This window comes from Propithecus coquereli, unplaced genomic scaffold (assembly GCF_000956105.1).
Source record: "Propithecus coquereli isolate 6110/MARCELLA unplaced genomic scaffold, Pcoq_1.0 Scaffold162, whole genome shotgun sequence".
Classification (NCBI taxonomy): Eukaryota; Metazoa; Chordata; class Mammalia; order Primates; family Indriidae; genus Propithecus; species Propithecus coquereli.
In genome coordinates, this window is record NW_012140747.1 from 2,535,275 (window position 1) to 2,563,022 (window position 27,748).

Consider the following 27,748-nt stretch of genomic DNA (forward strand, 5'->3'; position numbering starts at 1 on the left):
CATATTTTAGCTACACCAACAATCACCAACCTGCCATCACTTTCAGAAATTGGAATCTCCCCAGTCACTAACCATAATTAGTTTCTTTTTTATACTAATATTAAGTCTGGGCAGTGGACCTAACAAAAGATTCACTTCTACAGGAGCAGTTGCTACTGAGAAGTCAACTATGTGTTGTTTGAATCTTAGCTAACCTATGATTTGGTCTGAATTGATCCCATTACAGTGCTTCCTCCTTTTTTCTTTGCTGTATTCATCAAGTACAGATTTTAGGCGGCTAATCTATGAAGCATATTGAGTCCCCTTACTAACCTCTCTCTTCTCTTGATCTTTTGTTCGGCTGGCTCACTACTTCCCCTCTGCCTTAAGTTCTCCTTTCCAATAGTCTCATCTATACTATGGCTAGCTTGTAATTCTTGCTACCTCCCTAAATCAATACCAGCTTAGCAGCCAGTGAGTTCATATAAGAACATGCAAAATCTAGAAAGGGTATAATCACAAATTAAAAAAACTTCTTTATATAAACTTAGCCTTACTTTGCTATATTGTTTTATTTTTCTCTTTTTGTTAAGCATCCGTGAAGTCTTCCTTAGTTCATCTTCAGTCGATAAGCCAATTTCATCATGTGTAAAATGGGACTAATAATAGTACCTACCTCATAGGGTCGTTATGAAAATTAAATGATATATGTAAAGCACATCCTGGCATATGAATGTATTATGTAATATCTATTTGGTAGAGGGTGGAATGAGTGGAATTAATTCACTATGAAAATTACCTAGAATTTAATAACTTCCCATCAAATGATTTAATTAATTTCTGAAACTATGAAAAAAGGGCAGTATGATATGCCATGGAGCATCCACAACCGCTTCCCTGCTATTTCAGCTCAGCAGTCCTTAGAAAGCCATTGAAAATGATTGCTTTTAATGGTGTTTTTGCATTCGTTTTCCACATCTCAAGTACTTGGGGTGGAGTTGCTAATCTCACATTGTAGTGCAGTGAAAATAATGGAACAGAAATCAAAATATTTTGTTGAGCACATCACTCTTTGAGCATCAGTTCTCATTTGTAAAATGGAGCTAAATAATAATAGTTCTGCCTGTCTCACAGAGTTGATGACAAAATAACATAAGATACTATACATGGAAGATTCTCAGAAATCATAAATGGCCAAATCCATTAGTGTGAAAATAAGTTTTGAGTACCTATGTGATGGCTAACTTTTATTTTTCAACTTGACTGGGCTAAGGGATGTCAAGAGAGCTGGTAAAACATTATTTCTGGATGTGTCTGTGAAGGTATTTCTGGAAAAGAAATATTTGAATCAGTAGACTGAGGACAGAAGATTGCCCTCACCAATGTAGGTGGGCATTATCCAGTCCGCTGAGGGCTTCAATAGAATAAAAAGGAGAAAGGGTGGATTGCTGGGACGTCCGTCTTCCCCTGCCCTTGGATATTGGTGCTCCTGGTTCTCAGGCCTTCAGACTGAGACTGGAAATTACACCGTTGGCTCCCCTGCTTCTCAGGCCTTCAGGTTTGGACTGGAACTACACCACCAGCTTTCCGAGGCCTTCGGTGTGCAGAAGGCAGATCATGGGACTTCTCAGCCTCCATTTTGCTGAGCCAATTCCTTATAATAATTCTCTATATATCCTATTGATTCTGTTTCTGTGGAGAACTCTAATAGAACAACCTACTATGTATGTGTAAGACCCTGGAAATGCAATGATGAACAAAAATTCATTATATGCCCTCAGTGAGTCTTGGAGATTTCCAGGGGCAGACAATTTCAAAACACTACATTAAGTCTTAATATGGAATATGATAGGCTATTATTAATACACAAAGTAGGAGGGACTATCTGCTATCTAAAGAACAAGTATATACTGTAAATGAAAAGGAGGGACTCTAAGTCCTCAAAGTCCATACTCAATCTGTTACCTTTGCTTAATTTTCTTTATAGAATTTATTATCACCAAACATAGTATATATTTGTTTATTGCCTCTCCCAACTGGAAAATAAAGCCCATGAGTGCACTGGGCTGTCGTCTTTTCAATTGTATCCCTAACAAATATTGTAATGCCTGGCACAGGCATATACAAGACAAATCGTCAAATGAATAAAAGTGCAAATTCCCAGAGTTATAGGGACGTAGAACTACACATAGTGTGAGAGGAGTATAGCTTGCAAAGGGGGTAAAGAATATATAACAAGAGACCTATGTGGGTTGGGGAGGTGGCAAGCAGAGGCCAGATCCCAAGACATTACTGCTAGGCTTTGTAGTTTGGATTTTGCCACAAGGGTAGGAGAGTGGCATCAGATACTTGCTTTAAATGGTCAGTCTGGTATTTTTCCACCATGTGAGGACACAGCTAAAAGGTGCCATCTATGAACCAGACAGAGTGCGCCCTCACCAGACACTGAATTTGTCAGTGCCTGATCGTGGACTTCCCAGCTTCACGATATGGAAAATTTGTTGATGAAAAAAAAAAGAATCACTCTGGTTTGGAAGACTCTTATTTCAGAAATGGCAGATTAAGCCTGTATGTTTATATGCTGTTTGCCACAAAACTCCATTAAAATAACAGAATAAGTGGAAACAGGAATCCATAGCAGAGGAATTCTGAGGAAGTCTAGAAGCTACAAAGTATATGGGATCAGATTGATAAAGAAACTAAGATTGCCAATCCCTACATAAAGTCAATGTTCTGAAAGTTAGAAAAATACTACTAAGGCAGTGGCTCTTAATTTAACTTTTTAAGGGGAGGGTGGATATAAACACTTTTGGAGAATCAGATGGAATCTACAAAAGCTTTTCTCAGAAAAAAACAAAATTTGGGGTATACCCAATTCTCTCACAACAAAATTTTGAGTATACCACATGTCAGCTGAAATCCAGGCATACTTAGCTTGAAACCTGTGACAAGTCCACAGCCAAAGTCCAAAGCCCTTCTCATGATTTTTACTAGTTCACAAGAATTATACCCTCCTGCACCTACAGTTCAAGCCACCTTTCATGCTGCCTTTGCATTTGTACTACATTGACCAAACAATGTGGCAGGTACCATAGGACATAACCAGGAACTGGGTATAGTTTCTGTCCTCAAGGAACTCCCAGATTAGGTAAGAAATATGAAGCAAAATCTCATTCAGTTAAAAAATTGAGTACCAACTATGTGCCAGGCAGTGTGCAAGGTGAAAATACAGTCCTTGGCCTCACAGAACTATAGTCCATATAGAGTGAGATGGGCCTTAAATAATGATCAGTGCTCAGAACTAGAGAACCCTTCTGTAGTCAGAACATTGCCCAGTCTGCAAGGTCAAAGGTTTCCTCAAAGAAGTAACCTTTAACCTAGAACCAGGAAGATACAGAAATATTGAAGGATGACAAGGAATTAGCTAGGTTGCTGGGCAAGAGAGGAAGTGGTAGTTGTGAAGGTCATGACAAATATGAGTGCAAAGTAGCTGTTAAATAAAATCATGTCACTCACCTCAAATGTGCCCAGTGTATCCACTCCTTTCTTACATTCCAGCGTACCTTGATATTTACAGTCTTATACAAACCCTAAACTCCTACATCTGTGTTGAGTGCTTACTATGTACCAGATGCATGAATTATCTTATATCCCTAGAACAAATATATCATCCCTATTTTACTGTCAAGAAAACGGGCTCCAAGAAACTAAATAACTTGTTCACAGAGCTAGGAAGTGAACGTGGACATTTTCATCCCATTACTCTTCCAGCGTTAGAGCCAACTGCTCCTGAACTGGAGCCAAAAGGGAAGCCAGGGGGTTTTCACCAAACATGCGTTGCAACTGGTGATTCTTTTCTTCTTCTTTACCTTTCCTCACGTTTGTTTCTCTGCGTGAATGTCCTCCCCCACTTTCCCCAGAACCCCAGGTTCTCCTAATCATCTTTCAAGATCCCTTTGAAATGTCAACTCCTAATTGAAATATATTCTCAAGAACCAATGAGAAGCCGTGCCTCTCTGACTCTCCTTCACATGACTCCCTAGGGTTTCTGCTTGGTTTATTTATTTATCTCCTCAAAGACCTTTTATTTATCTCCCATTGGCCGTCGCCCAGCCCTGTGTCGTGGGACCAGGACACTGCCTCTACCGTCACGGTTGCCTGGAAACACGCTGCTTTGAGCAGAAACTGGTGAACCTCTTCTCAGCCCCCTCCCAAAATCCAATGCCTCTTTTCTCCAGAATTTCAGGCGAGGTGTTTCGACTTTATTGATGCAAGTTTCTTGCCACGAGAGCGGAAGAATACAGTCTCTGAAGTCGTCTGAGGGATGAAGTCGCTCGCAACCCCACGACGCCTAGCAACCATCAGCTTCCTCCTCCGCTTGGCTGCCTCGGAGATCTTCTTCCGGGGCAGAGGTCGCCCCCGCCCCTCCCCTCATCTCCTCCAAGATGGCGAGCGGTGGCAGCGGGGGGGTTTCGGTACCTGCGCTATGGAGTGAAGTGAACCGTTACGGCCAGAACGGCGACTTCACGCGCGCTCTCAAGACCGTCAACAAGAGTAAGTGTCGGGGCGGGCCTGGGCCTGCGGGAGAATGTGGCCTGTTTGCTGCGCGCGCGACCACCTCCGATAGACGTGGGGAGGGGAGACCCCTGCTCCCCTTTTCCTCCCGACTCTGGCCCGAACGCCGGGCACGCGCATGTCACAGCCCCTCCACTCCGCCAGGCCGTCCCGGGGTCCCGGGTTGGTTAGAGCCACGTGTACTTCCCTCTCTACCCCCATGGGAAACGAGGGAGGGATTTAAAGAGACAGCACCTCCCGAAGCCTCTTAAAACGTTTCCTTATTTGCCTCGTTTTCTGCTGTCTTATTTCACAAATATTCCATATTGTCTCCTTTTCTTCTTCCTCTTGAGCTCATTGATAAGACTGTATACCGAGGGAGCTTGTTCTTTTGGGCCGCTGCAGGGGGAGGAACCTGCCTGGGACACGTAATTGAGAAGCTGGTGCTGACTGGGTGGAAGCTGTACGGATTCTAGGGGGAGAGAAGGAAGGGCTGGATCTGGATGTTAGGCCTGTCGTTCCCACAGACAGAATCTCTCAAAGCACCAACATTTGAAGTAATGTCGGAGGAAAAGTTTGGCTTGTTTTTTGCCCTGTAAGGGATAATTTCTAGTTTTACTGCCTGTGGCGTGAGAGTCAACTCATGATATTCTTCTATCCTTTACTACATAACTGTAACATGGCCATGCTGTTGAATGTCCTCGATCGTGCTCAGTTCTCCACTGAAGATACAAAATGTGTATGTTAGATTTGGAAATGTCATCACCAAGACAGGTTTAGCTGTTCAAAGCAGTAGTAACACAAAAGGTATGTCAGTAACGTGCAAGGCTACCTAAATAATTTTCAACAACCTACTGCTGGGTTAATGTGAAAAGTAGTGATTGTGCCCACAGTGCACTTTTGGTGATTTCAGACGTTGAGGAAAATAGCTGTTAATTAGAATTGATTTCTAAATTTGTTTGAATTAGCTTTAGCCTTTGATTAGGCCTCCAACCAATACTATATACTTAGTAGTGTAGTAAGTATCTTGCAGGTGTTCTTTACTCAGCAAAGGTTGTTAATTTGTTTGCAAATATATATATTTTCTTAAGTGGTAGAAATTCCTTTGATTCTTAGACTGAGAATTGAACTTCTGTAGTTGCTCAGGAACAAGGGTAAATATTAATGTGATCCTGATCATTTTGATACTGAACAGCTGTTAGCATTCAGCCTTGGCCACCTGAGTTCTTCCTTGTACTTCCCTTTGGTCATCTTAGGTGAAAAGGGAAATTTTGGATGGTTTTTGGAAACATTGCCGGCAAGATAAATTGTCTTTGCATTATACTTTATAGTGAATAAGTTTTTTCTAAAATATTCTCATTTCATGTTCTTGATAACTTTGTTAAATAAGTAATGCTTTCCTATTCATTTTGTAGATCAGAAAACTGAGATTTGGCTGTTAAACGATTTGCCCAAGACCTCAAGGCAATTTAATGGCAATTTTGCACTAAACCTAAGTCATTTGCTTCCAAATTCTGCATGAACTTTTTTCTTTCTCTACGAAGTAATGAAATATGCAGTATGTAGCATGCACCCAAGATGAAAAAGCTGGAGAAAGAGCTTCTTTCATGCTTCTTTATTTCACTGCACTTTTTTGGTGCATGCGTCTTGGGAATCTTTATCTCATTGAAAATCTAATCTATAACTCTCCTTATTGTCACTTCTTAAAAGTGATGATCAGTTTTTTTTTCCTGTTTTGACCAATTATTTCAAACAGTCATTTATACTGCAATAAAATTGAAAATGGTAGCTTCCTGAGACTGGGTAAAAAAATTCAGTAAAACGTGAAAAAGAAATGGATTTAAAAATGACTTTCCTAAAATCGTTCTCTAGTTCTGCAGATCAACAAAGATGATGTTACTGCCCTACACTGTAAAGTGGTATGCCTTATTCAGAATGGAAGTTTCAAGGAAGCCTTGAATGTCATCAATACTCACACCAAAGTGTTAGCCAAGTAAGTGATTCAGTTGTTTGTGCAGTTATTAGAAATACTTTTACTGTAGTTGTAACCTCCTCCATGTTTTTTCCCCACTATTCACTGATTTTTGATTTTTTTTTTTTTTTTTTTTGAGATGAAGTCTGGCTCTATTAACCTGGGATGGAGTGCTGGTGTTAGCCTAGCTCACAGCAACTTCAAACTCCTGGGTTCAAGCGATTCTCCTGCCTCAGCCTCCCAAGTAGCTGGGACTACAGGTGCATACCACCACACCCCACTAATTTTTCTCTTTTTAGTAGAGATGGGGTCTCACTCTTGCTCAGGCTGGTCTTGAACTGCTGACCTCAAGTGATCCTCCCGCCTTGGCCTCCCAGAGTGCTAGGATTACAGGTGTGAGCCACCATGCCCCGGCCTGACCTTTTTTTTGCCTTCCTTTTTTTTTTCTTTGGCTTGCCTATAGTGTTTCAGAAACTGAAAGGACCACTGGTAACTTTTCTTCTCTTCGGCCTTAGGGAGCCTTTTTCTCCTCATCTTCTCTTTGAGCTGCTAAGGAGGAGGTAAACCATAGAGGGATGTGGGGCATAAATATAACAAGAGTTCTTGGAAGATATAGGGAGAATGACTCACAGAAATTTAATTTAAAAAAAAAAGGCACAGAGGGCAGAACATGTGGAGTAGGGATATAGAAGAGTATAGCATATAAATGTCTATGTTGATAGAGGTCTCTAGAATGATATGATAGTCAGCCTGACTTCTTTACGTAACTCCATTGAAAATTATTTAGGTGAGTGTTTTTTTAAGCCAAGATCTTTCAGTGTCAGAGTTCTTTAACACTATTTAGAATATATAGCAGGTTTTTTTTTTTATTGTTAATCTTTTTTCTTTTATTTATTATTTCATTAAATGTAAACTTATATTCTGAATTGCTACTGGAATTTGATTTGGGATACTGGCTTATAAGGTACAGAACAGAACAGTATATAATATACTTCGTTTGGTAAGAGGAGGATATAAGAATATATATATATGTATTTGCCTGTACTTGTAAAAACAAATAGTAGAAGAAACAGTGAATAAAAATAGTCACTTGTCAGGGTGAGTAGGAACAGGTTAGATTTGGATAACTGTGAATAAAGCCTTCTTGGTGTATATCTTTTTTTATTTGAGCCATATAAATGTATTATAGGTTAAAAACTAATTTTAAACCATTAAAAATAAAAGGGAAATGGGATACTGCTTTCTACTATTAAAATGTTTATGCTAAAATTCAGTATTTTGAATTTTAGCCCTTTAGTGAGATAAGGAAACTTTTCAAAAAATTTTTGTCAGTGAGTCTTGGATAAGAGTATTTATAAAAAAAATTTTTTGTTAGGTAAGTAAATAAAGGATATTGCCATTTGCTTCAGTAAGTACTTTTCCTCATGGCTTATGATTGAAACTTTAAAATGAGGTATCACATTAATGTATATGCATTTTTAAGTGTGTTTATGTAACTGGTGCTTTTGTAGTTGTGTGTTTACTGATTACAAGTACTGTGCTGTTTTAAAATTTCTAATTACTTTTTCTTTGCTAATCATATGTTTCTTTAACAAGACAAAAGAAACATTATATGGCTTATTATTTTATTAATGGGCTTAAGAAACATCTAAAATAACCCATTTAAAACATTGTTCAGATTCTCTTTGTATCTAAGACAGTTATTTAGCTGACTCATGATTTCCTTCTTAAGTGTTTATTTCAAAGGGCCAATAATTCTAATAAGAATATCCATGAAAGCAAGGGAGGCTAGGGAAGTGAATATAATATTATATATTCCGCTACTTATGAGCTGTCTGATTTTTTGGACAAGTCACTAACCTCTGTCAGTTTTCTTATTTGTTGTTATGGGAGTTAAATAATATACAAAGTGCTTAGAGCATTGTCTGACATATAGTGAGTGTCCTGCATTGTTAGATAATAATCAGATACTGTTTTTTTTTTTTTCCTTCCTTAGTAACTCTCTCTCCTTTGAGAAGGCATATTGTGAATACAGGCTGAACAGAATTGAGAATGCCTTGAAGACAATAGAAAGTGCCAACCAGCCAACAGACAAACTAAAGGAGCTTTATGGACAAGTGGTAATTACTGCTTTAAAATACCTGTTGACAATCATCCTGAATGAGCATGACTATCCCTGTAGCAAGGAGCAGGGATGAGGAAACCCAGCCTATCCTGATGCTCCCCCAAACTGGCCACTTAACCAGTTCTTGAGGTTTGAACATATTCCCTCTTCTTGATCTTCATACAAATAGTTACATATATCATGTTTTGTGAACAAATGACTTCTTCAGGGCAATTAGAAAATTAAAGTAAATGGAAGAACTGTTCTATGAAATTTGGATTTATTAGTTGGAAAGATGAAGGCCAGTGAGCTCATGCATTTACACAGATTTGAAATAGCATTTCTTTCTATTATTTAACTGGTATTTTACTCTAAGTTTAAAGTAAAGGAAATCATGATGGATAAGAATTTGGATGACTTCAGCTAGTTCATGAAATTGTGAAAGTATTCTAAAAGGATTTTGAGACTATAAAATAAAGCCTAATGTAAAATAGGACGACTAATGAGGAGAGGACAGAAATGTGTATATCAGAACTAACAAAACCCTGTTAAAGATTTTTAAAACGTCAATGTGGGGCAAATTATGGATCGAACATATTGTTCCCAAGAGGTAGTATAAGTTTAATAGTACGAATGGATTGAAGAAAGATTTGGGTGAATGCATGCATCGTAGGTCTGTAAAGAACTATTAAGGTAAACTGGGTAAGTTTAGGGTAAACCCCAGCATTTTTAGGTTGATGAAGAGCACCAGTCTGTGTCATGCTTAGTGGACTAATTGACCTAGAGGGGCAGTTATTGTTCCTTGAGGACAACTTGAATGAAATAAGCAGGAATTATGTTGTGTCTACTTGAGACTACACTATACGATAGCTAGTTTCTGAGAAAAATAAAATGAAGATTATATTTAGTGAATTCATACGAAATAAGTCTTTGCTAACATTAAATTTTATTTATGTTTACTGGGGCTTACTAATCATTTTGTGTTTTGGAAAAATTTTTCCATGTCAATTCAGATTTAGGTAACAGCGTTGAATTCTATAGAAAGGTTACTTTTCACAACCCTTTAAAGAAAATGACTTTTCTAAACTGAATCATGCCTACAAATGTGCAATTTAGTAAAGATTCATTGCAGGTAACTTTCTCAAAGTATCACAAAACTAATTTAAAAATTATAGGCTAGGCATGGTGGCTCATACCTGTAATCTAAGCACTTTGGGAGGCTGAGGCAGGAGGATTGTTTGAGACCAGGAGTTCGAGATCAACTTGGGCAACATAGCAAGATCTGTCTCTGCCAAAAAATAAAAAAATTAGCCAGGCATGGCAGTGCATACCTATAGTCCCAGCTACTTGGGAGGCTGAGGCAGGAGGATCGCTTGATACTGGGAGTTTGAGACTGCAGTGGAGCTATGATTGTGCCACTGCACTCCAGCCTGGGCAACAGAGCAAGACCCTGTCTCAAAAAAAATTATAAAAAATAAACGATTGTCCATGTTATGCTGTATTAAGATTCCTACTTAGTGGTTCCAAAAGGACTTTTAAGGTGTTAGAGAGATAACACTATATTTGTTTCTGATTTTTTACATGCTATTTGTCCTTCAGTTATACCGTTTGGAACGCTATGATGAATGTTTAGCAGTGTATAGAGATCTTGTCCGAAACTCCCAAGATGATTATGATGAGGAGAGGAAAACAAACCTTTCAGCAGTTGTTGCAGCTCAAAGCAATTGGGAAAAAGTGGTTCCAGTGAGTATCCTTTTGTACCAATATATCCATGAAATAATATTCATGTCTAGTGTTTGACTGTTATTTTGCTCTGTCCTAGGAGAACTTGGGCCTGCAAGAAGGCACACATGAACTGTGCTACAATGCTGCATGTGCACTGATAGGACAAGGCCAGCTCAACCAGGCAATGAAAATCCTACAGAAAGCTGAAGGTTGGAAGTTTGTTAAAATTATTTGTAATGTAACTATAACAAATATAATGTGCATGTAACTTGGCAGAGTATCTTTAAAAATTGCATTTGACTGTTATGAAATTATTAAATGCAAGTTATAGGTGCAGTGAGAATTTCTCAAAGTTCACCTACTCTTTCTCTTTTGACCATATCTGTCCTATATTTTTGTATAATCCCTAAGCCAGTTCATTTGTCCATTTTCAACAATACCAGACCTTAAAGTTTAATTTTTGGTGAGTAGGTTTTTGAGTTTTGTAATTACTATGAATGTTAAATGTAAATTGAGTTAATTAACATCAAGCATTTACAATAGTACATGGCATATAATATAAACATTCAGTAAATATTAGTTAAACATGTACTCAAGTAATATGGTATGCCCATCACACACTACATTTATGTATAGATAGGTAGCCATTCAAACATCTTAACTTCTTAATGTTTCTGTATATAATATTTATATGCTTTTAAGATTTTAATTAAGAAAAAAGGAAATTAATTTATTTGACAACTTATGTCTGATCTTAACTCCTGAAACATTTAGTCTTTTTGTCTGTGTACATTTTCCCTGGAAGCTATAAAAGCAATGTTGTAGGGACTGCAGTAAATGAGGAGGAGGAAAAAAAGGTGAAACACGGTCTGTTTTACTGTTAAATATTGAAGGTAAAAAGAAGAGCAAAGATTAAAGAGCATCATGAGAGGAAAAATCTGTTTAAGAATTATAATTTCAGCCAAGTGCAATGACTCATGCCTGGCACTTTGGGAGGCTGAAGCAGGAGGATTGCTTGAGGCCAGAAGTTTGAGACCAGTCTGAGCAACATAGTGAAACGCTGTCTCTACAAAAAATTTTTAAAAAATTAGCCGACATGGTGATGTACACCTGTAGTCCAAGGTACTAGGGAGATTGAGGCAGGAGGATTGCTTGAGCCCAGGAGTTTGAGGTTGCAGTGAGCTATGATGATGCCACTGCACTCTAGCCTGGGCAACAGAGTAGAACGTGTCTCAAAAAAAAAAAAAAAAAATTGCTATAATTTCTTGATCATATCTAGTGAAGAACATTCTCATACATTACAGATTTGAGTATAAAAGTAGTACAGACTTTGCAGTGAGAGGCTTGGTGATATGTAGCAGATTTTAAAACTTACCTACCCTTTGATCCAATAATTCCATATCTAGAAATTTATTTTAAGGAAATATTTAGATAAATTCACATATGTATCTGCATGAAAGTTAATTGAAGGGCTATTCATAAGAACAAAAATTTAGGAACAGCATGAGTTTCTGTGCTGTTAAAGAATTGGCTAAATTTTACTATAATCACAAAGTAGATAACTATGCAGTCATTAAAACCAATAACGTAAAAAATAGTACAGTAATGTAGATCTATATTTGTTGTAACATGAAGATGTCCACAGTATATTAAGTGGGCATAGGAATGTTTCAAAATAGTGTGTACAAAGTCCCACTTTCATTTTTAAATGCAGCTGTGTATTTACATAAAACTAACTGAAATGCTAGCAATGTTTATCTCTGGATGGTAAGATTATTTATTTTTATACTTTTCTATAATTGAATTTTTGCAATCAACGTTTATTACATTTATTTTTTTTAAATGCCTTTTAAAAAGTTTTAGCATGGAGACTACAAATGAAAGAGAAGTGCCAAAGAGCTAGAATAATCAGAGACTGATAATATTTGTATGTATATTTGATGCTAATGTAAATTTCAAGTTTTCTCGTTATTATGATTACCTTGGAATCTTCTGCCCAGGAAGTTAGTTCTTGCTCTTTGGAATGGTGAAAGAAATGGCATTTACTGAGAAATACTACTTTTATAACAATTTTTTTTCTCCTTTAGATCTTTGCCGCCGTTCATTATCAGAAGACTCTGTAAGTATTCTGCTATTGTTAAACCCAAATTTTATACTTCTGACTAATATACCTGAGTAGGAAGCTTCGTTGTAGTATTTATTGACTTTTTGTGATAGGTGGTGATTCATTAAATAGGAATCACACTGGAAACCTCTCTCTTGATCAGTGATTTGATGAAGTCTATTAGGGTGAGAAATCACAATACAAAAATGTTTGCATACTTTAAGCTTTTGGTTTTAAATTTAGTATAAATTAATTCTGTTTTAGGATGTAGGGCTAACACTAAGGTCTTGGAGTACAGTCTTGCTCATTGGAATTCCATGCATATTTCTTACATAATGCACACATAATCCAACATTTCTGATTTCCACTTTCATTTTTTCAAAAGTGCGGCAATATCTAGTTGGTAAGCAGTTTTGTTAAAGAGTCCTTATAGATAACTTTTTTACCAATCTCTTGCTGTTTTTTGGTTCACAACTAATTAGACAGTAATTTTCTTTAGGAACTTAACTATCAAATCTTTCTGGACATTCAACATGATTTACATTCAAACAAGCCTCTTTTCACATCCATAGTTCTTACTTTAATACTTAAATTTTATCATTTCCTCATCAAATACAACTGGCATAATGGGTTTGGAAACAATATATCTGACTTCCGGTCAATGTAAACTCACCAGGTAAGAGCAGGAGTACTGAGTACTAGAGAGTAGCCTCCTAGTCTTGAGTGGTCATTGTACCTGAGCATCAATTAACCTTTCCAGAAGGAAAGAAGAATGTGGATTAATCTGGAGCTACTACTTTAATTACAGAATTAGTTCAATTATAGAATTACTTTAAGTACAGAATTAGTTCCAGCTTTTTGAAGTTTTTTGAACAGTGTTAATTAGAACTTTGTAATCTTTGTGTTGACATTATGGTAGAATAGAGAGAAAAGCATTTTTTAAAGGTGTTTTTATGAGAAAATTATGTTTCCAGAATTTAGAGTTATCATTGGAAGAAAATCTGCATACTGGTTTTTTACATTTTTTTTTTTTTATTCTTGGGCTTTAGAGGATAATAATGACTAATAAGTGGTGTTTCTGAGCTTGTTGCCATGTTCTTCCGAGATTGTTTTGTCATTTTCACTTAAACTTCTCTCTTTTGGTGGCAATTCCTAAATTTCAAAGAACTGACTCTAAGGGAAAATTCCTGAAATTGTATGTTTTTTTTAGGATTGTATATCTTTTGAATGTTCAGATCGTTTGGTAAATATGTAGGTCAGTTTGGAAAGTTTATAGGAAAAAAAAGTGTTTCTTTTGTTTAGGATGGGACTGAGGAAGACCCACAGGCAGAACTGGCCATCATTCACGGTCAGATGGCCTATATTCTGCAGCTTCAGGGTCGTACAGAGGAAGCTTTGCAACTTTACAATCAAATAATAAAACTAAAGTAAGTGAGTTTTTAAAAGGAAATGTCTTTTCTAGGGGATGGGGTTTCTTTTTAAAGATTTGTTTGGTTTTGACTGTTGCTTTTTGTACACAGACCGACAGATGTGGGATTACTAGCTGTAATTGCAAATAACATCATTACCATTAACAAGGTATGGAATATTCATGGCTTTCCTATACGCATATCTTACCCCGAAAGTTGATTGCCCCAGCTCTGTTCTAGGATAGGATAAGTGTTCTTTTTAACATGACATAAAAAGTCCAGTTGTAGCAAAATCACGATGGAATGGAGAGTATTATTTAATTCTCATAATGAAGATGATTCTGCAAGACATATTCAAGTAATAAAACTTCTTTTGTAGTTGAAGACCCTGGACTTTAAAATCTTCCCCTTTTCCCAGTTTATAATAATACGGAAAATTTCTGTTAGAGATATAAATTGTTGGGACTTTTAAACTTTAAACATGTACACGTTATACGTGATTTCTTTATCTATTTAGTCTGCAGGTTTTCTTTATATAATTTTTTTCTCGAGGTTTTTTTTTAGGGGATATGGACAAGTATTCTTTCTCTTCCACCCCGTGTAAAATATTGTAAGTGTGTATATAGGCAGTCTTAATTTAGAGTACTGTACTAATCTAATTAAGCACCATTTAGAATACTTTTAATGGGGAAACATTTCAAGTTCAGGTTTGAGATCCAAGTCAACAGAAAATAAAAGTAACATTTGATCTCTCTTGGTATGACACACGCCATCTTATTTCTTCCTCACAATAATCTTTTTAGGTGGTAGTCCTGTCTCTAATTTACGTGAGTTTAATCTCAGGCTGAAAGGAGTTATGTAATTTGTATAAGGTCATAGCCAGTAAGAGGTAGAACTTGGATTCAGATTCCAGTTTCTAACTGCAAAGCTTGCCCCTTCCACTTCTTTGTGATACTTCTATCTTCCTACAGCAGAAATGTGGAGTTTCCAGATGCAGGATAACGGCAATAGTAATTGTGGGATGTTGCAGGCCATTGGTGTCGTTTAGGTTTCCAAACATTGGTGTTGGCATTTGAATCTTGGCAGCAATATGTACCTACCTACGTTTTTGAATTTTGAAATGCTTATCCGGGAAAATTCTTCTTATCTGACATATATAATTGTGGGGAAGAGAGTGTGTGAGATACCTAATATCTCAATCTGAATATAATTTATACACTCAGCTTCCTTCAGTCAACAGGTATTTATTTCTGACTCATGTGATCCTCCTGCCTCAGCCTCCCAAAGTGCTGGAATTACAGGCATGAGCCACTGGGCCCAGCAAGTTTTTGAATAATAAAATGCCATGACAGAGTTTAAGAGAAGTCTGGCAGCGGCATGCATGATAAAGTATTATAATACTGACACAGGAGAGCCAACTAGAATATACATCTTTAGGATTGATTTATATGAAAGGTGGTTTCTTGCTGTATTTTAAAATAGTTTCACATTGGTTTTGAGCTCAACACTCAGAAAAAGTAGAATTTATTTTAGATTTCTTCTTTGCTTCCTTTTAGTCTTTAAGCTGGTAGAAGATCTCGTTTAAAAAGCACAATGGTATCATGTATTTGCAAGTAAATACATTGTTTTGGAAAGCTAGAATACTGTGAACGTAGTGGACACTCACATGCTCAGTTTGTCCTTCTTAGAATGCAATCAGTGTGACTAAGTTGTCTTCCTTTCTTGAGAGATATGTGACTTTCTATAATTCTTAGACTTTCTTTAGGCAGATAATGCTGTTTGCCCCACACAGAAATTGAAATTGAGCATCTTTGTGCTTCTGCTTAGTTGAGAAGGACCTTAGTCTCCTAAAACAATAGATATGTTACATGAATAGTTTTTGCTAAAAATGAGTTTAAAAGTGGTGTGAATGTATTTCTGAGGTTTGTTTAATGATTTGCTTGAACAGTGACTGTCACAGGCATACCTTGCTTTATTTTCACTTAATTGCACTTTGCAGGTAGTGCGTTTTTTGCATATTGAAGGTTTGTGGCAACCCCACGTTGAGTGTGTCTGTTGGCACCATTTTCCCGATAGCATGTGCTCATTTAGTGTCTTTTTTTTTTTTTTTTGAGACAGAGTCTCACTCTGTTGCCCAGGCTAGAGTGCCGTGGCGTCAGCCTAGCTCACAGAAACCTCAAACTCCTGGGCTCAAGCCATCCTACTGCCTCAGCCTCCCGAGTAGCTGGGACTACAGGCATGCACCACCATGCCTGGCTAATTTTTTCTATATATATTTTTAGTTGTCCAGCTAATTTCTTTCTATTTTTTAGTAGAGACGGGGTCTCGCTCTTGCTCAGGCTGGTCTTGAACTCCTGAACTCAAACAATCTGCCTGCCTCGGCCTCCCACAATGCTAGGATTACAGGCATTAGCCACCATGCCTGGCCTCATTTAGTGTCTTTGTTCAGCATATTTTAGCAATAAGGTATTTTTAAATTAAGGTATATACATTTTTTAAGACATAATGCTGTTGCGCGCTTAATAGACTACAGTATAGTGTAAGCATAACTTTTATATGCATTGGGAAACCAAAAAATTGTATTATTCACTTTATTGCAATATTTGCTTTATTGTGGTGGTCTAGAACTGAACCTGAAATATATCTGAGGTATACCTGTATTTGAAAGAGGAGTGAATTACTTTCCTCATTTATCATCTAAATTCTAGAGGGCATAGCTTGTAGAAATTGCAAAATTAGGTATCTTTATAGTCCTAATACACTGTAAGATTTGTGTTATCCCTATATTTTTCCTTCAAAAAGCTCAAAACAAGCAGTTAATAGTGAAAAGATAAAAATCTTATTTGCTTTCCCTTTAAAGCAGCTCACTTGTTAAGCCTTTTCATACCTTTAAGTAGGAAGCCTCCTTTGAGAAGGCTCTAAAAAGAATGGGGGTAGATTGTGGGATAGATATATGTACACTGGTGAATTTGAATTGCAGAAGTTTTGTTTACTTCTATCAACCAAGAACCCAAGACATTTATATGCATCTTACTAGCTTAGGCACCCTGATGAGGTAGATATATTCAAGCTCTCTTGTTGTGTTTATATAAAATTCCTTAAACGAAAGAGGAATAAGGCCTTGGAATGTTAAAAAAAACTGAAGTCTGAGATTCTGTTAATGGTGGATGAACTTTTCTTTGTCAGGACCAAAATGTCTTTGACTCCAAGAAGAAGGTGAAATTAACTAATGCAGAAGGAGTAGAATTTAAGCTTTCCAAGAAACAACTGCAAGCTATAGAATTTAACAAAGCTTTACTTGCGATGTACACAAACCAGGTAGGTAATAGACCTCTAGTGTCCTGACTAAACCTTTTGTTGTTATATGATACATGAGGAATAATAGGTGTATTAGTCCAATCTCTTTATAGTTTTTGTTTATATTTGTCTTAAGCTCATAAATATATTTTTCCTCCTTCAGAATATCATATATCATAGCTTTTGTTTATTAAATAAGTAATTTGCCCAATTCTTTGTAAGGGTGTGGAGTTGATGACTTTTAAGAGGAAGAAAACAGAATTCACGCCTTTAAGTGCGATAATTTTCTCATTACCCTATTTCTAATCTGTCTGAATTAAGGTGGAATCATCAAAGATACCAACCATGATTATAAATTTAAAATCCATCTTTCATTTTAGCTGTGTGTAGTCACATGAGGTTATAAATATTAAAGAGGTCAATTCTAACTCTAATATGTATTCTAATTAAATTCTGATTGCATACTCTTTTAGAGCAGTTTTTAGTAGGACAGTGAGAGGCAGTAATGTTAATTTATTATTTAGAATTGAGTTGTTATTCTCAATACTTTAGCAAGAAATATGCATTTTGTTATTTTTGAAACAAATGCTTATATTTGGTGTGTTTTTTTTAAAAAAACAATTCTAGAATTTAAGCATCCAAGTGAATGTTTTATTTATTTATTTTATTTATTTATTTTTTTGAGACAGAGTCTCACTCTGTTACCCTGGCTAGAGTGAGTGCCATGGTGTTAGCCTACCTCACAGCAACCTCAAACTCCTGGGCTCAAGCAATCCTACTGCCTCAGCCTCCTGAGTAACTGGGACTACAGGCATGCGCCACCATGCCCGGCTAATTTTTTCTATATATTTTTAGTTGTCCAGATAATTTCTTTCCATTTTTTTTTTAGTAGAGACGGGGTCTCACTCTTGCTCAGGCTGGTCTCAAACTCCTGAGCTCAAACAATCCGCCTGCCTTGGCCTCCCACAGTGCTAGGATTATAGGCATGAGCCACCGCGCCAGGCCTCCAAGTGAATTGTTTACAACTTGTCCTTTACTAAAGGCATTTAGAACTCAGATTAAATTAGTAAATGGAAATCATTTTCTTGTAGGAAAAGGTTAAAAATAGATACTTTAAACGGATTCTCTTGCCCTAGGCAATTCTTCACTTACTATTTTGTTTTAACTGATTTTCCCATTCTTTTCATTTAGCATTTAATTTCATTAACCAGCTTATTTTTGTTGGGGCATGGGATGTGTCTTCTAGGCAGAACAATGCCGCAAAATATCTGCCAGTTTGCAGTCCCAAAGTCCTGAGCATCTCCTGCCTGTGTTAATCCAAGCTGCCCAGTTCTGTCGCGAAAAGCAGCACACAAAAGCAATAGAGCTGCTTCAGGTAAAGGAATTACTTGAATGAGGTGTCAGGTATTTGCAGTCTTGTTTCATTTTCATTATGCTGTAATAACCTACAAGCATGTAAATTTGATGGGAAAACTAATAGATAATGTACTACTAGACAAATTCCAGTGTCACTTTTGTTAATTCTTAGGTTACAGCTTTCTTTTATATAAATTTACATAATATAAATATTTGTCATAAACCCTGAAGAATGCTTTTTAATTTGGAGATCTATTTAATGTGAGTTAGGGATTTGTTTTAGGTTTATAACACTAGGACATGCTTAACCCCTTTTTCAATAATCTGATCTCTAGTGAGTCCCACTCCAAAACCTCAAACAATTACAGAGATACTGACTTTGTTTTTATCAGTCCAAATCAGGTATTCTATTACATGTTTGAATTTTCTGAGTGCAAACTACCTTGGAAAATTGGACTGGGTAAAATTAGGACCATCCTGAGAGGCAAAGTTGCCTAGCAGGGAACTTGAGTGTCATCTTTAAAAAAAAAAGTGTATTTAGTAATCTTTATTACAGTTGGCTTTCTGCATCCACAGGTTTTGCATCCAAGGATTCAACCAACCATAGATCAAAAATATTTGGGGGAAAAATGTATGATACATCTGTATTGAACATATACAGGCCTTTTTTTTTTTGTTATTCCCTGTACAATATTACAACTATTTACACAGCATTTACCCTGTATTAGGTATTATAAGTGATACAGAGATTTAAAGTATATGGACTATGTGTGTAGGTTATATGCAAATGCTACAACATTTTATATAAGGGACTTGAGCATTTTGATCTGGGAGGGGTTTCTGGAGCCGTACCCCACAGATACCTAAGGACAATGTATGTCTCTGTTAATGACTTCTGGGAAACTTGACATTATTGCATTTACTTTCAGAGCATACCTTTAAAGCAAAGTGGGTGTTTAATAAAATTTTCCTCAAGTTAAGATTTTGACCTGAAACCACAAGCTCAATATTTTAAACCTGGATTTTAAGTTTTATGTAATTAAGTAATTGTAATGTATACAGTTAGTTATGTAAATTAAATAATTTTTTCCCCCCCAACTAAAAACATTTTAGGAATTTTCAGATCAGCATCCAGAGAATGCAGCTGAAATTAAGCTGACCATGGCACAGTTGAAAATTTCTCAAGGTATTAATGATGATTTTCATCATGATTAAAATATCACTTTAATAGAAACATGATTGGAATGATTCTGAAGTGGTGAAATGTGTGATTTTTAAATTTTTCTGTAATGCTAAAGTATAATAATTAATGTTTCATACATGAAGCTATATTGTATGATCTCCAGCAGATTTAGTAGTGAGTAGTTGGCCCTTTTCTTGGGTTACTCCTAAATTGTTAGAATGTTTCTCATTCTATGCCTTGAAAGTCAGTATAAGCAAAGGATTCCTCTGTTACAAAAAATCCTACTACTCAAATTTCCTGAGTACGTCACATGTATAAATGCTTATGTCTATCACTTGGTCATATTTGCATGAAATAAGAAAGAGGTGACTTTGCATCCTTTGAGAATGTCTTTTCTTTTCTGGTGGCAGCCACTTGTGAACATTTCAGAATGTCTTATCTTGGCCCTTTGTCTTTCTTCATCTATACTTTGCCACCTATATTTTTCAGGTTGGGGGAAGGTAATAGAATTTAATGAGAACTGATGTGTTTGAATCTTAAAGAAAACTGCCAGTTCTTTTGTCTGTGATTTTGAACAAACCTCGAGTGATTATCTAGAGCTGTGTTGCTGAGTATGGTAACCACAAGTCACATGTAGCTATTTTAAGTTTAAATTGATTAGGCTGGGTGCAGTGGCTCACACCTGTAATCCCAGCACTTTGGGAGGCTGAGGGAGGAGGATTGCTTGAGGTTGGGCGTTCAAGGCCAGCCTGTTAAGACCAGCCTAGGCAACATAGCAAGACCCCATCTCTACAAAGAAAAAAGAAAATTAGCTGCATGTGGCGATGTGTGCCTATAGTTCCAGCTACTTGGGAGGTGGAGGTGGGAGAATAGCTTGAGCCCAGGAGTTCAAGGCAGTAGTGAGCTATGATCATGCCACTGCACTCTAGCCTGGGCAACAAAGTGAGACCTTGTCTCCAAAAGAAGTTTAAATTAATGAAATTTAAAATTCAGACCGGGCACAGTGGCTCATGCTTGTAATCCTAGCACTCTGGGAGGCCGAGGCCAGAGGATTGCTTGAGGTCAGGAGTTCGAGACGAGCCTGAGCAAAAGCAAAATCCCATCTCTACTAAAAATAGAAAAATTAGCTAGGCGCAGTGGCCTGTGCCTGTAGTCTCAGCTACTCAGGAGGCTGAGGCAGGAGGATCACTTGAGCTCAGGAGTTTGAGGTTGTAATGAGCTGTGATGATGCCATTTCACTCTATCCTGGGCAACAGAGTGTGACTGTCTCAAAAAAAAATTTAAAATTCAATTCCTCAGTTGCTCTAGCCACACTTGAGAAGCTTAGTAGCCACATACAGCTAGTGGATACTGTATTGGACAGCGAAGATATAGAACATTTCCATCATCACAGAAAGTTCAATCAGACAGCTCTGGTATAGAGCATGCATTCTCAATTGTGGCAATAATAGGTCAAAAAAAATCTTAGATACTCATTGGCTGAAATAAATTTCATGGCTTGAGGGGAGAGGAGTTGGCAATTAGGAAAAAAATGTCTTAAAAGGTTCCTTAGTAGGACAGTAATGAAAAGAGGGTTGAGAAACTGCTGATCCCCTTGTTACCTGGTTCTCACATCTCTTTGCTTTCCTCCTTTGTCTCTTTTCCCTCTCCTCACCCCTCTTTCTTCTTTTCCTTGCCCTCCTTTATATCTTTCCTCATTGGGGTTTATTTTTGCAAGGATTACCTATCATCCTGAAATGACTGAGAGTCTGTCATGTGTTTTTTTTGTTTTTAAAGACTGGAAAGTTTAAGTTATTAAGGTTTGCAGTGAGTGGAAAATCAGAATTTTAACACCGTAGGAAATTTTCCATTGCACTCATGTCTACAGTAACATATTTCAAGGCCTTTAGGGAAGGACCCCCACCTTGAAGTTACAGTCCGAAAAAGAAGAAGTAGAACTCAACAGACTGAGAGTTGGGAGACTTCTTTTCTGGTAGCAGCTCTGCCATTAACTTTCTTTGTGAGCTTAAGCAAGGTATATTATTTCTTTAGAATCATTTCCTTATCTGTAAAATGAATAGAGTGCACTATCCTCAAGACTCCAAAGCTTACGTATTTAGAAATGCTAGAAAATATGACTCATGATTGCTTTCCTGAGGAAAAGTAGTGGGATGAAGTAAAATTTCTTGTATTTTTTTTTTTCATAATGTGCTTTCATCAGTGTGATGCTGATTTTGTTTTTAATCTCTTAAGGTAATATTTCGAAAGCATGTCTAATATTGAGAAGCATAGAGGAGTTAAAGCATAAACCAGGCATGGTGAGTTTATAACTAAAACATTGTAAGACTGGAAAGTGTGGAATTGATAATTCATTTGTATGTCTAGTGTTCCTTTGTATTCACTTTAATTTCTACTTATTTCCTTATATATTCATAAGATAAGAATAGTAGTTAATAACAGTTATCTGGTATAAATTTAATTTCATTCTGTGTTCTGCTTTGTATTGGTTTATTAGTCAAATGTGCCAGGCACTATTTATCAGTGAAAACCTCAAATAATCTCAGACCCGTACCAGGAATTTCTTAGCCTAATCTGTTTTATCATGTCATCAGTGTGATTTCTTAGAGTTGAAATGATTTATTAATAGTGGCCAACAAATTTAGTTTTTAGTTCTCTGATTATTCAAATATCACAGGTTTAGATCACTAATATAGCTGTGGAAGCATCTATTTCATAGTATAAACTAATTCTTTAGTGGTTATATGTGCATCAGTTGAACAGCGACTGCTTTATTCATGTTTGTGTCCTCTATCATAGTTGTTTGCAGTTGCATTCAGTAAATGTGTAATAAACGTGGTAGTACTTTCTCTTGAAGATTCATATTTTAAGGATTATACTACAATTACTTTACCTCAGAATCAAATACAATATATGGCTAAAAATAAGACGTTTTTAATATTTACTATCTGGCCTCCTTTTACCTTTCAGGGAGTTTATGCGTTTCATCTAGGTAGTTGAATTTATTGGCATGAAGTTGTTTATAATATTTCCTTATTATCCTTTTAATATTTGTAGAACTTCTCTGATTTCTGGTATTGATTCTTCATGTCTTCTTTTATTTTTTTGATCAGTCTGGCCAGAGATCTATCAGTTTTACTCATTTTTCTTAAAGATCCAGCTTTTTGTCTGTCTCCTTTCTATCCTTATCTCCTGTTGCTCCTCATCCTTTTCCCCCTCCACTCCAGCTGTGTCGGCCTCCTTGCTGTTCCTCAACCACACTAGGCAACCATTTTACTGGCTTTATGCAACTCAGGCCACATGTGACACATTGTGGGAGTTCAGCCATCCTGCTATATACTTCACTGATCATATACTTGGATGTTCAGCAATGTCTTGTTGTATAAACATTTCTAAGCACTTATTCTCAACTTCTGTACTTACCAAACCATTTGTGAACTGGCACTGCTTTAGAGAAAGGTATATTTTACAGATAACTATCTTCATATTTGGAAAACACTGTTGTTCATGGTGTTTCTAGGAATAAAGTTGTTATGCTCTCTAAGTAGAGTAATTTTTATGATAAATTAGGTATTGGCAGAGAGCCTAGCAACCATTATCTGCTATTTCTTCGATGTTTTTCATTTTTAAAAATTGTATTCTGAGAGTAGAGAAATTTTATTCATGAGTTTATATCTTTGGCTGGATAGGTGTCTGCATTAGTGACTATGTACAGCCATGAGGAAGATATTGATAGCGCCATTGAGGTCTTCACACAAGCTATCCAGTGGTATCAAAACCATCAGGTAAATAAATGCAGTAAAATGTTATGAGGGCATGTTTTTACATAAAAATAAAAAGCTGCAGCAGTCAACTCAAAATTTAGGATAACCGACAAATTGCAAGTCACTATTTTAAAAATGGAATGCTATTAGACTATAAATTCATCTTTTTCAGCATACTACATTCAAATAAAGTTATTAGAAATGAGGAATAGTGGGAAAATAGGAAAAAGCTTCTTTATTATGTGTTTACAGGGCATCTGTATGTGTAATCTCAAGAAATAAAAGTGGTAATGGTATAATACATGATTACCTGTATTAGGGCTCATCTTAAATGGCTGGAAAGCCCATGGGTGGTAATAGTTAGTGGAATAGTAGTACATGGAGTAATTGTTTATCATGTCTCTATTTTATAGGAACACCTTCACTTTTTCCAGTATGGATCTCTGCATAGGCCGTATTCAGCTTACAAATACGCATACACATAGGTGGCATTTATACTGTTAGCACTATTAGCATTGGAAGGGGCATCAGTGTTCTGAGAAGTATTATGTTAAGTTAATGTCTGAATAACTGTTGGTGGCATATCTTTAAAATTTGATTATAAGGGACTGTTTCCAGTTGTAGACAACCTAGGTAGAACTGGGTTGTATTCCAAATTCCTAAATTGGTGATTAGTTATACTATTTGTCTACCTACCTCCCTATGTATGTGTGAGTGATTTTGTTCTAGGCATTTAAGATGAGGAATTTAATGGATAGGTCCGGTTTTTTAAAGATATAATGAGTATAACTTTACTGACTTGCTAAATATTTAACTTAAAACTTTTTTTTCTTTTTATTGAAACTGTAGCCCAAATCTCCTGCTCATTTATCCTTGATAAGAGAAGCTGCAAACTTTAAACTGAAATACGGGCGGAAGAAGGAGGCAATTAGTGACCTAGAACAGCTATGGAAGTAAGTTATGAAAGGTGGAGATGTATTTGTTTTATCATTGCTACTTAATATAAAGGCATTATTTTACTTGTTCATGTTACTTTTTCCAGTTTTCTAAACTGTTCAGTAACTTTCTTATTTCTTCTTTTAGACAAAATCCAAAAGATATTCATACCCTGGCACAGCTTATTTCTGCTTACTCACTTGTAGATCCAGAGAAAGCCAAAGCGTATCCTTTCGATTGTTGTTCCAGACAGTTCCCCAAAAGCGCAGTAGAGCTCTCCCAGTACCTGTGTTTTGACCAGAGCTTTTTCTGTTGTAAATTTCAACTAACAAGCAAAACTCACTTTTAATAGTAAAAGCAAAAATAAAAATGTATTGATCAGTGTGATTGAAAAATGCAGCAGTAGATCCAACTTAGGGTATAGTTTGAGAAGTAAAAATGACATCAATAGGATACAGCCTATATTACTGCAGGTTCAAGTTGAGCAACAACAGCAAAAAAAGAAAAGAAAAAAAGCATATTTTGTGTGGATAATTGTACATGATTCTGAAATATTACTGTGCTTAAACTATTTAGGTCATGTGCCCATCTCAAACAGTTACTGTTGACAAGAGGAGTCAGTGCTCCGATTGATTGAGCTTGGATCTGATGTGCTACTCTGATCAGGGTGTGTTCTGAAAACTGAGATGAGGTGGTAGATGCTAAGCAGTCACAAATCAAAGCCTTTGCAGTCAAAAAAAAAAAAAAGCCTTTGCAGTGAGCAAGCCTGTTTCACAAGCTTGATAGTTGTTTTGGAATGGAGTTTTTATTAAGCCACCACCTTGAACTACATCACTGAGTTAAGGAATAGATGATTAGATTATGACTCCTCGAGTTCTCCTTTCAGAATACTATATATGCTGTATAATTGATACGACTTGGTGATTTGTTATTCTATAGAAGATTTAAGAACATTTCTTGCTTTTGTTGAAGGGCATCAAGAAAAGACGGTGTCTTTCTATTGGTATAGATGTATTGGCGCACATATATATATAAAAATGTGTGTGTGTGTTTATTGTTCCTGAACTCCTGTTCTATCCCAGTCTTAGTAAACACTTGCCCTCGTCGGATAGTATGTCTCTAAAAGTAGATGTTGAGGCTCTTGAAAATTCTCCTGGTGCTACATACATTCGGAAGAAGGGTGGAAAAGTTACCGGAGATAGTCAACCAAAGGAGCAAGGGTAATGTTTTTCACGTAACATTCTCTAATGCTCATTTTATTTATCTATCTATCTTAATGTTTTATTTTTATTTATTTTTTCTTTTTTTGAGACATAGAGTCTTACTCTGTCGCCCTGGGTAGAGTGCAGTGGTATCATCATAGCTCACCGCAACCTGAAACTCCTGGGCTCAAGCTATCTTCTTGCCTCAACCTCCCGAGTAGCTGGGTGCCCACCACGATGCCCAGCTAATTTTTCTATTTTTAGTAGAGACGGGGTCTCACTCTTGCTCAGGCTGGTCTTGAATGCCTGAGCTCAAGCAGTCCTTCTGCCTCAGCCTCCCAGAGCGCTAAGATGACAGGTGTGAGCCACTGCGCCAGCCTTAATTTTTTATTCTTAATTATTATGGGTACACAATAGTTGTGTATATTTATAGGGTACATGCGATGTTGTGATATAGGCATACAATGTGTATTAATCAAATCAGGGTAATTGGGGTATCTATCACCTCAGGCAGTTATCATTTCTTTACGTTAGGAACATTCCAGTTCTACTCTTTTAGTTATTTCCAAGTATACCCTAACTTACTATTGATTATGGTCACTTTGTTGTGCTGTCAAGTATTGTTCATTCTCTCTAACTATATTTTTGTACCCGTTAACTATCCTTACTTTACTCCCCTCCCCACTACCCTTCCCAGCCTCTGGTAAGTATCATTCCTACTCTCTGTCTCCATGAGGTCAATTATTTTAATATTTAGCTCCCATATATGAGTGAGAACATTTGAAATTTGTCTTACTGTGCTTGGCTTATTTCACTTAACATAATGTTCTCTACTTGCATCCATGTTGTTGCAAATGGCAGAATTTCTTTCTTTTTTATGACTATATAATATTCCATTGTATATATGTACCACAGTTTCTTTCTTCTTTCTTTCCTTTGTTTGAGACAGAGTCTCACTCCATCACCCTGGCTAGAGTACAGTGTTATGATCATAGCTCACTGCAACCTTGAACTCCTGGGCTCAAGCAATCCTCCTACCTCAGCCTCCTGAGTAGCTGGGACTACAGGCATGCGCCACCATGCCCAGCTCATTTTTTCCATTTTTAGTAGAGATGAGGGTCTCGCTCTTGCTCAGGCTGGTGTTGAGCTCCTGACCTCAAGTGATCCTCCCACCTCGGCCTCCCAGAATGCTAGGATTACAGGTGTGAGCCACAGCACCTGGCCTGCCACAATTTCTTTATCCATTCATCCGTTGATGGTCGCTTAGGTTGACTCCAAATATTGGCTGTTGTGAATAGTGCTGCAGTAAACATGGGAGTGCAGATACCTTTTCGATATACTGATTTCCCTTTCTAATGCTGATTTTAAATTATATAAAAAAATTAAAAATACATTCTTACAAAAATTCCATGTGAATAAACTTTTAGTCCCATTTGTCTCTGTTCGTTCTCTTTTGCTGTACCCAGCTCTTAGTCCTCTTTTCCCCCTTTCTCCCAGCTCCAAATTAACCTCCGGTATTAATTTAGTGTATCCTTCTAGAGTCGGGTGGGGCAAAGGCAATATATGTAGCCTAAATAAAAAATAAAAAAATTCTCAAAGCCATAGAGCTATTTAATAGTAAGTGGTGCAGCTGGGATTTGAATACTAAAAAAAATAAAAATAATTTCCTTTGATTGGTTTATTTTTTGTTTTTTATGAAGAGATATTGTTGTGCTCACTGTTTTCCAATTTCCTTTTATTTAGTAAGTCTAAGAGATCTTTCCATGTACTAAATGTAGACATAGTTCATCCTTTTTATGTGTACTGTTCCATGGCTGGATGTGCCCAACTTTACCTGTAAGCTATTGATGTATATTTAGTACATCATTTAGTATTTCTGAACCAAAGTTGAGGTGATTTATTTTGCTGATTTGGAGAAAAGTTTAAACAGCTTCATTTACTTATAAGAAGTCAAATTCTGATTCTTTCCTTGTTGTTCTGTGTTGCCATCTTAAAAACACCAGCAGAGGCCTACAGTAAAATGTTTTAAGATTCTAGTTTTGACTAAGAATGAGTAGAGCATGGAAGAGATAAAACACTATCCCAGTTTTGTGACTTTCATAATTTTTCACTATTTTCTCCTTTTTTGAAATGTCTTTTGACATTTTCCTAACTTAAAAAATTTAA

At 36.7% G+C, this 27,748-nt stretch overlaps 1 protein-coding gene across 1 annotated transcript in view; it reads left to right on the top strand.

Annotated features, from left to right (window-relative positions):
• The first annotated feature begins 4,388 nt into the window (after window positions 1–4,388).
• The window catches only part of SRP72 (signal recognition particle 72kDa), a 25,114-nt gene continuing 1,754 nt past the window's right edge, over window positions 4,389–27,748 (top strand). Inside the window, exons 1-16 of the mRNA XM_012641100.1 lie at window positions 4,389–4,533; window positions 6,406–6,526; window positions 8,502–8,625; window positions 10,209–10,352; window positions 10,432–10,543; window positions 12,422–12,453; window positions 13,741–13,865; window positions 13,959–14,016; window positions 17,034–17,165; window positions 18,391–18,519; window positions 19,614–19,686; window positions 21,916–21,980; window positions 23,370–23,465; window positions 24,294–24,397; window positions 24,528–24,605; window positions 25,463–25,600. Coding sequence (XP_012496554.1) covers window positions 4,425–4,533; window positions 6,406–6,526; window positions 8,502–8,625; window positions 10,209–10,352; window positions 10,432–10,543; window positions 12,422–12,453; window positions 13,741–13,865; window positions 13,959–14,016; window positions 17,034–17,165; window positions 18,391–18,519; window positions 19,614–19,686; window positions 21,916–21,980; window positions 23,370–23,465; window positions 24,294–24,397; window positions 24,528–24,605; window positions 25,463–25,600 — 1,640 coding nt within the window. The 5' untranslated portion in view covers window positions 4,389–4,424. The remainder of the gene's footprint in view (window positions 4,534–6,405; window positions 6,527–8,501; window positions 8,626–10,208; window positions 10,353–10,431; window positions 10,544–12,421; window positions 12,454–13,740; window positions 13,866–13,958; window positions 14,017–17,033; window positions 17,166–18,390; window positions 18,520–19,613; window positions 19,687–21,915; window positions 21,981–23,369; window positions 23,466–24,293; window positions 24,398–24,527; window positions 24,606–25,462; window positions 25,601–27,748) is intronic.